The sequence below is a fragment of the Monodelphis domestica genome, chromosome 4 (assembly GCF_027887165.1).
Source record: "Monodelphis domestica isolate mMonDom1 chromosome 4, mMonDom1.pri, whole genome shotgun sequence".
Lineage (NCBI taxonomy): Eukaryota > Metazoa > Chordata > Mammalia > Didelphimorphia > Didelphidae > Monodelphis > Monodelphis domestica.
In genome coordinates, this window is record NC_077230.1 from 367,703,497 (window position 1) to 367,712,276 (window position 8,780).

Here is an 8,780-nt window from a genome sequence, read left to right on the forward strand (position 1 = left end):
TTGAAAAAGGAGAGTCTTCAAGTGGAAAGTGTGGGCTATTTTTAACCACTAAATTACTGCCTCCCTGCCCCAGAATGGCCTCCCAAAGGCCTCCCTCACTATTTATTATTCAGCAGGCGCTGGGAGATGTGCCAGCATCCATTCTACTACCTATAGTATTAGACAGACTTCTGAAGACAGCGAGGGAGAGAGTGCTCTGTCCATCACCACCTCCCTCCCAAATCCCTCGCTCTCACATCTGGAAGGGATTTCAGTGCTTTCTTCATTAAACTCTACCTGAACAGGAATCCCCCAATGGAACATCCCTGACACGTGCTCATCCAGCCTCTACTTAGGACAGAATGATGGTCACTGCCTTACAGGGTCACACTTTGAAATAGCTCAAATGGGTAGGAAGTTTTCCCTGATGTTGAGATTAAATTTGTACCCATTGCTCAGGTTCTCCTTATGCAGGATAAGTCAAATTCTGCTTTAAAGGCTTGAAGACAATCACTATGGATGACTTACACTACTCCCTCAGTCTTTCTTCCCCAGCTCCTTCAACTCACTCTTGCATGGGATGGTCTATACGCCTCACCCCATTCTAGTTGCTCCCTTTTGAACTTTGCTCCAGTTCGACAATATCCCTTCTAAAATGTGGGGTCAGAATGACTCCAGGAGTCCCCCAGGAGTGGTCAGACCAGGGCAGAGGACCGTGGGGCTATCATCTCCCTTATCCTGGCCTCTGTGGTTCTCCTAATGTGGTCTGAGGTCATGTAAACACATTTGGCTGCCATGTTATACTATCAACTCAGCTACTGTTGACTTATTGTCCACTAAGAACTGCCCGCCTAAAATTTGGTTTTATTTTTTAATTAATTAATTAATAATTAATTTATTTTATTATTAAATAGTCTTTTTAAAGACTATATTAATTTTAAATTAAAATATTAAATAAAATAGTCATATATTTTTTGGATTATTCGCACCACAGATTCCCTTCATGATCACAGATGAATGAGTTATGACTCCCTAGGAGTCTGCAATCTGGGTTTTTCCCCTTAGAAAGAACACACCAAGGGGCAGAGGTCTGGAGAACCAGGTCCCTAATCTCTTCTCTGGATGTCCAGTCCTTACTCCCATGGCTGAAGCTTTTCTGGTCTATACTCACATCAATCCCTGGCTTCCCGTCTGGCCCATTCGGTCCTGGTTTCCCTGGGTCACCTTTTGGTCCCTGGTAAACAGACAATGAGAGAAATCAAGTCAGGAAAGGGAGGGAAGGAAACATCTGGAACCTCCAGGACCAGAGGTGGTGGGAAGAACACACTTACCGGAAAGCCAGGTTTTCCAGGAGGTCCCTTATCACCCTGTAAGACAAAAGGAGATGAGATTCTGTGAGCTGGCAGCTGGAGGTCGCAGTGACCTGCTTTCCAAGCTGGCACTGAGAGAGCCCAAGATGCCTCATGGGGCCAAGGAAGGAGCGTGGGGTGCTGTGGAAGAATGCTGGCTCTAGAGGCCAAGGATCTAGATTCAAATCCTGACTCTCGACCTTATTACCTGAAACTTACTCTCTGAGTCTGTTTCCAAAAAACATTTGGGGTCTCTCCTACCTCTTTTTTTTTAAACCTTTACCCTCTGTCTTAGAATAGACACTGAGTTGTGTATCCATTCCAAGGTAGAAGGGCCAGACAATTGGAGTTATCTGATTCACCCAAGGTCAGATTTGAACCCAGGACCTTCTACCTCCAGCCCTGGCTCTCTATCTACTGAGCCACCCAGTTGCCCTTCTCTTTCAGCTCTTAATGTATGATCCTACGAGACAGGCCCATCAGATCAGTGCTCACTATCTGTTATTAACAGAAAAATAGTACCCATCACACCGATCCCAACCCTAGCCTGGATGGCGCCGGAGGAATACAACTAGGATTGGGTTTTAGGTATGTGAGACCCTGTGCTGAACTCTGCAAGGAGCAGATCATGGATGTAGAAGTGTGGCAGGGAGATCTGTGTTGCCAGGCTCTTAAGATGGGCAGAGGAACTTGGGGCTTTGGGGGAAACGGAGTTCCGACATCACGGGAAGATAGTTTCAGTAAGGAGTGAAGAGGGTCCTCTTTTAGACAATGCAATTCAGGAAGCCTTTATCACTATCGACTAGACTATCACCCTCTCTGCTAGGCACCGGGGACTTTGTTGTTCAGTTGTTTTGGTTGTTTCTGACTTATTGGGACCCCATTTGGTGTTTTCCTGGCAAAAGCCCTTCAGTGATTTGCCAGGTTCTTCTCCGGCTCATTTTACAGATGAGGAAACCGAGGCAAACGGGGTAAAGAGACGTGCCCAGGGTCACAAAGTTAGTAAATGCCTGAGGCTGGATTTGAACTAAAAAAGATGAGTCTTCTTGAGTTCAGGGCTCTGTCTGCTGTGCCATTTAGCTACCCTAGGTCCTGGGGACACAAGGACCAAAAACCCCAGCTAGTCTCTATCTCTGGAAGATCTTATGTTCTAGGGGACTTTGGTCCTGAGCTATGTTCCTGGAAAAGGAGATATTTGTTCAGGGAAAATCTGTGCCAGAATCCAGGGAAGTCTTTGATCTCTCAGGTCAGGGGCTCTCTGAGAGCAGGGCTTGATCTCTACCCTGTGAGAGCTTAGGGCTATGATGGAAGAGAAAAAAAGACTGGGGAGAGATTGACTGATGGGGAGCCAAAAAGACCCAGGGAGGTATAGAGCGTCTGATCTCCCTCAGGGGCAATAACAATAATAACTCCCATGTTGCTTAAAGGCTCTTTCCCCAGAACAACTGGGGGATACTGGTCATACAGTAATTATTAGTTCCATTTTGCAAAGGAGTAAACTGAGGCTCGAGAGGTAGAGGGGTCTTTCCTCCAGACTCCAAGTCTGAATTGCAAACCACTCCCAAGTTTGGAGCTCTTTCTTTTCTCCCAAACCTTCCTAGATCCCAAAAGCCATGAAGCCTCTGCTTCCTCCCCAGCCTCCTGGAGGGAGCCAGCTACTCAATGGGCTTGTGTCCTGGAGCCAGCTCTATAAATAACCCCCCTAACGGTGCCCTCCACCAATGGCCGCAGTGGGAGGTGGGCTGGGAAATGTCTGGGACTCTGGCCATTTCACTCCCAGCAGCTGGGGACCTTGGAAGCTGTCTGCTCTGTCTGTAACCCGGAGAGGAGTGGGCAGCTCCCTGCTGGCCTTGGAGCCAACCCCCCACCCCACATTATTTTTCTGAATAAAAGATCCTCCTATGGAGACCAAGGAAGGAGGGCTACGTGGCATCCTAGAAGAAACTTTATTGGAGAGGTGAAATGTGGGGAGGGTGTTTGTGGGTTCTTCTCCCTGCCCTGCCCCCTGCCTTTGCTGGACACTAGTGCTTTGATAAAATAGCCGAGCTGTGGTCCAGCCTGGCGCCCTCTTCTGGTGGGCCACCGCCCCCTCCAGTCCCCAGGGCCCCCCCAGACAAAGTCCCTCTTTGTCCACCTGCTCCACCTCCTTGCTACCCCCCTCTCTCTCCAGTTCCGGCCCCTGCCCAGTCCCAGGATTTCTACTCACGTCAAGACCATCTGAGCCAGGCACTCCTGGCGGGCCCGGGGGGCCAGGGGGCCCTGGTTCTCCTGGCGGGCCTCTCTGGAAACAAACACACATGAAAACCAGTCAATCTCGAGACTGGGAAGGGCAGAGGAAGAGAGGGACGCTTGGGCCCAGTCAAAGTGCCCAAGTCCCATTGCACATATCCCAGAAGACCCCAGTCCTGGGAGAGCCTAGAGGGAACCTGGGCAGTCTGCAAGGACCTCTCACTGGCCTTTCCCAGGGGCTCTGGGGTCTCTTCAAACAGGGCTGGACAACGACTTGTCAGGTATGTTATAGTGGGGATTCCTTCCTAGGTATGGGTTCGACTAGGGAACCTCTGAGGTCCCAACTCTTAATATCTGTGACCCTGTGCTTCTGGGTACCATCCATAGTCTGGTGCAAGGGGGATGTCATCAAGAAGGCTAAGATAAATGGGTCAGACAGTTAGGTGGAAACCAAAGACTGAGGAGAAGGGCAAAGAGCAAGACAGGTTAGGAAGTATTAGGATAAGCTAGTGTAGGATATATTGGATGAGCTAGGATTCATTCAAATAAGAAAGGAGAGGCTATAGGACATGGGATTCTTTCTTTCTTTTTTCTTTCTTTCTTTCCTTCATTCTTTCTTTCTTTCCTTTTTCCTTCCTTCCTTTCTTCCTTTCTTCCTTCCTTTCTTCCTTCCTTTCTTTCTTTCTTCCTTTCTTCCTTCCTTCCTTCCTTTCTTTCTTTCTTTCTTTCTTTCTTTCTTTCTTTCTTTCTTTCTTTCTTTCTTTCTTTCTTTCTTTCTTTCTTTCTTTCTTTCTTTCTTTCTTTCTTTCTTTCTTTCTTTCTTTCTTTCTTTCTTTCTTTCTTTCTTTCTTTCTTTCTTTCTTTCTCTCTCTCTCTCTCTCTCTCTCTCTCTCTCTCTCTCTCTCTCTCTCTCTCTCTCTCAATGGAAGAGAATCACCAAATATCAGTCCTGTGAGGGCTCTCAAAGACATTCTTCTCCTTTCTGCACCCCCAACATGCTCTGTCCAGCTTGGGTGCTGGAATCTCCACAGCTAAATCATTTCAAAGAGAGCGTTGGACTCCATGGTCTCGCCAAGCCTTTCGAGCTCTGTGTCCCTTCTGACCATACAAAGGAAGACTCTAAGACCCAGCAGTTGCTGAGGATGGCAAAGCCAGGATGAAGGATTCCGGATTTCCAGCCTCCTACATCCCAGAGAGGCTAGGCAGACCACAGAATCACAGACTGTCCAAGCTGGAAGGGCTTGGAGGGGCAGCCAGGCCAATCTCCTACTTTTTACAGAAGAGAAAAGTGAATGTCTTGTAGCAAAGAGTAGCATCGAACTTAGCCCAAATTCATGGTTCCACTCCACTAAGTGGAGGGAAGGCTGGGGAAGCCCAAAATGTGGACCCCAGATAGGGCTCCCAGACAAATCTGGACATTTTCCTCTTCTCTTCCTGCTCCCCTGCCCCCTCTCCCCAGCTTTACTCTCAGCTCTCGGGTTGTCGCTTACGGCTGTAGCAGCCTTAGCTTACCCCTCCTTCCCTAACTTCCTCCCCTGCACAAGGAGGACATTGCCCACTCGCCTCATGCATCCCCCTCAAGTACAGCAGGTGAGCTACACACACACCAGAGCCCAAAGGACCAGAATAAATTAAATAAGAAATAAAACAAAGACTTTACTACCCATAACTGACTTCATGGCTCCAGAATGCCCCACTTTTCTGCATCCCCAACATGCTCTGCCCAGTTTGGGCCCTGAAATCTTGAGCTTCTACAGCCTAGAAAATGGCTAATTGGCTCCTCTCAAGGTAAAAAGGACCCTCCCCTGGCTTCCAAGGGGCAATGCAAAGACATCCCAGCCTGGATATGAAGTCAGAAAACCTGGCACTGCCATTGACTCTGTGTGACACTCAGCAAGTCTCTTTCCCTTTCTGGGCATTATATATACACATACACTGCGGGCACTTGCCCACCATCTGCTGTCCACTCAGCATGTTCATTATGTGGACCGTCTTCTACATCCCTGGCATGGACAGCCTCTCAGGGAGGGGCAACATGGAATGAATGTGTGGAGCTGGATGGCAGATGATCTCCAAGTCCCCTTCTCTTTCCATGTCTCTGTTCTAAGATCCCTCCCTGAGAGGTTGGGTAGAAGACAAGGCCTGGGATCAAGAAGACCTGAGTTCAAATCCTGTTTCTGAGATGTGCTGGCCCTTTGAGCATGGGCACGCTATTCCACCTCCCTTTTTGCTCAGATAACTCTCTAAGATGAATGGGTTGTGGATCTACATGAGTGAAAGGAGTTTCCACACCAGGAATTCACTCCACTGATGAAATCACAGCTCTGGGTCATCAAAAAACCTAACCCCAACCCCTTCCAGCTGTTGGTTCTTCCCCAGATCTCCCTCCCCTTCCCACCTCAGATCCTGTTTTCAAAGGACTTTCGTCACAGCAGCTCTATGAAGTGTGTAGGCAATATTAGCCCCATTTTTCTGTTGGAGAAACTGAGGTTGAGAGAGAAGTAATCGTTCTACTTGTTAAGCTCCTTACATTCTTGAAATGCAGAGACTGAAATGAGCTGCAGCTTCTAAACCTGAGTCTCCAGACTGGGAGAGAAGAAGGGAGGGTTCCGGAGAGACTGATGAATGGGGGCTATTGTGTGGGCTATCCCAGCTCTGCCCAGACACTTTTCTGCCAACCGCTAGACTGCCTGCCTTTGGGGCCCCCCAATTTGGGACTCCTTTCCTGAACCAGCTCCCCCCTTTCAGGATCAGTTTTGGTCTGTGTGGTACACCAAAAATGGGGATACCACCATCTCTGCCCCAATTCCCAGCCAAGGGCTCCTATCCTGGTCCCCAAATATTTGTGGGTTCCCCACATGCCTTGCACCCTCCTAACCTTCTAGTAGCCCTGACTTTACGTGGCAAGCTGGCTTTCTTGGGGGTGGAGAGAATCAGAAACTGAAGGCCATTAGGGAGGGGACAAAGGAAGCCTCCCCCCAACTCTGCAGAAGAAAGTAGCCCCACATAGCCACAAGATTCAATTCCATCCCATGGACAGGAATCCCAGATCCTCCAATCCAGCTCTAAAAGAAGACCTGAGAGGAATGGGCTCCATAAGGCCCCCCAAAGGGGGGCTCCAAGGGCTCCATTTTGGGGGGCTTTCGGGGGGACCCTTTAAAGAGAGACTCCCTTTCTTCCTTCCAACTTTAACTCACACTCCCTGAGCTTCTGGGCAGGACTGCGGGGATGATGTCCCAACAGCCCCCTCAGCTCAGGGCTCTCCAGGCTGCAGTGGGGTGTAAAGGAGAGGACTGAGGATGGCCCCTTCCTTCCCTCCCCCTTCAAACCCCCAAAAGCTGAGGGAACACTCACAATCTGGGCCAGGGAGAGGCTGAGCACCTGGAGAAAGACCAGCGATCGGAGGCTGCAGACCATCCCAGCCATGGTGGGGGCTTCGGGTTCCCCAAGGCGTTCCGGTCCCTTGTTGCCTCTTCCTGATGGGGTGAAGGTGCTGATGCTCCAGCGGGGCCAGGGAAAGAGGTTCACTCGATGGGTCCGGCTCTCTCACTCCCCTGAGCCAGCCCAGGAGGCGGGGCTGGGCTCTGTGCACTTGGAGCAGGAGAGGATTGGCTGAGCTGGAGTCAATGTCACCTGAGAAGATGGAGAAGAAGGGGCTGCTTGTCTGAGCAGTAGGGTGGGTGGGGATCCCAGTCTTGTTAGGGGGATCCCAGAGACCTGTCTGTCAGGGATTGGGGGGTGGAGGAGCTAGAGGAGGGACATGACCTCAGATGGAAGGAAGCTGGCCTGAGAATCTAGCTCCCATTTCTGGCAACCTAAGTGACAATCACACAAACCCATCCATCTCTCTGCTCCTCAGTTTCCCTATCTGCAAACAGAGGGAGTCTATCCTATCTGAAGGAGCCTTCCATAGAGGGCTCTCTGTTGGCACCTGAGGGTAGAGATTGGAATTCCAACTCAAAAACTTAGTAATTGTATGACCTTGGAAAAGTCACTTAACTTCCTGGAGCTTCATTATTCTCATTGGGTCAGTGGGTCAATCAACAAGCATTTAAGTGCTTACTGGTCCCAGGTATTGGGCATTTGGATTGCTAAGTGGTTAGAGTGCCAGGCATGGAGTCAGGAAGACTGGAGTTCAAATCTGGCCTCAGACACAAGCTTTGTGACTCTTGGCAAGCCACAATCTTGTTTGTCTCAGTTTCTTTGTCTGTAAAATGGACTGGAGAAGGAAATGGCAAATCACTCCAATATATTTGCCAAGAAAACTCCAAATGGGGGCAGGTAGGTGGCTCAGTGGATTGAGAGCTAGGCCTAGAGATGGGAGATCCTGGGTTCAAATGTGGCCTCAGACACTTCCTAACTGTGTGACCTTGGGCAAGTCACTTAATGCCCATTGCCTAGCCCAGTGATGGTGAACCTATGGCACAGGTGCCAAAGATGGCATGCAGAGTGCTCTATATGGGCATGTGGCTGCCCTCTCCCCCCATCTCCAGTTTGTTACTGAAAAGGCAGAGAAACTTAGGAGCTGCTCTCCTCCCGCTTTCTACACTTGATGAGAATATTCCTCACTTCACCCACCCCTCTGAAAGCAGCCCAATGAGAGAGTTTTTACCTCCTCTGAGTGGGGTGAGGGGGCAGGCAGGGCCCACCTGGCACTCAGTGGTGAGGAGCAGCATGGCATGTGGTCTCTGGGGGGGATCCCGGACTCCATTTCTAAAAGGTTTGCCATCGCTAGCATAGCCCTTACCTCTCTTCTCCCTTGGAACCAATGCTTAGAATCTATTCTAAGACAGAATGTAAAGGTTTAAAAAATAAAAAGATTATGAGCTCCTCAAGGTCAAGGAGTATCTTTTGTTTTTTTTGGGTAGTTCCAGCACCTACTTAGCACAGCATCTGGCACATAGTAGGAGCTTAATAAATGTTTGTCAACTGACTGATTCCTGGATCAGTAATGACCTTTTTCCTGTGACCCCAAATAGTGCTGTTTTCCCCTCTCCCATGCACCCAAGCCCACATTACTCTGTCTGTGTCTTTGTCTCTCTGTCTCTTTCTGTCTCTGTCTCTCTCCCCCCTCCCTCTGTCTCTGTCTGTCTGTCTTTCTGCCTCTCTTCTCTCTCCTCTCTCTCTCCCTCCCTCTCCTTCTGTCTCTCTTCTCTCCCTCTGTCTGTTTCTCTGTCTCCCTTCTTCATCCTCTCTCTCTCTCTGTCTTTCCATCTGTCTGTT

At 49.4% G+C, this 8,780-nt stretch overlaps 1 protein-coding gene across 1 annotated transcript in view; it reads right to left on the reverse strand.

Moving 5' to 3' along the window:
- COL9A2 (collagen type IX alpha 2 chain) overlaps positions 1–7,122 on the reverse strand; it is a 30,570-nt gene extending 23,448 nt beyond the window's left edge. Inside the window, exons 1-4 of the mRNA XM_001381176.5 lie at positions 6,912–7,122; positions 3,535–3,609; positions 1,311–1,346; positions 1,151–1,213 (exon numbers count right to left, since the gene is read on the reverse strand). Coding sequence (XP_001381213.3) covers positions 1,151–1,213; positions 1,311–1,346; positions 3,535–3,609; positions 6,912–6,983 — 246 coding nt within the window. The 5' untranslated portion in view covers positions 6,984–7,122. The remainder of the gene's footprint in view (positions 1–1,150; positions 1,214–1,310; positions 1,347–3,534; positions 3,610–6,911) is intronic.
- Between the last annotated feature and the right edge of the window lie 1,658 nt (positions 7,123–8,780).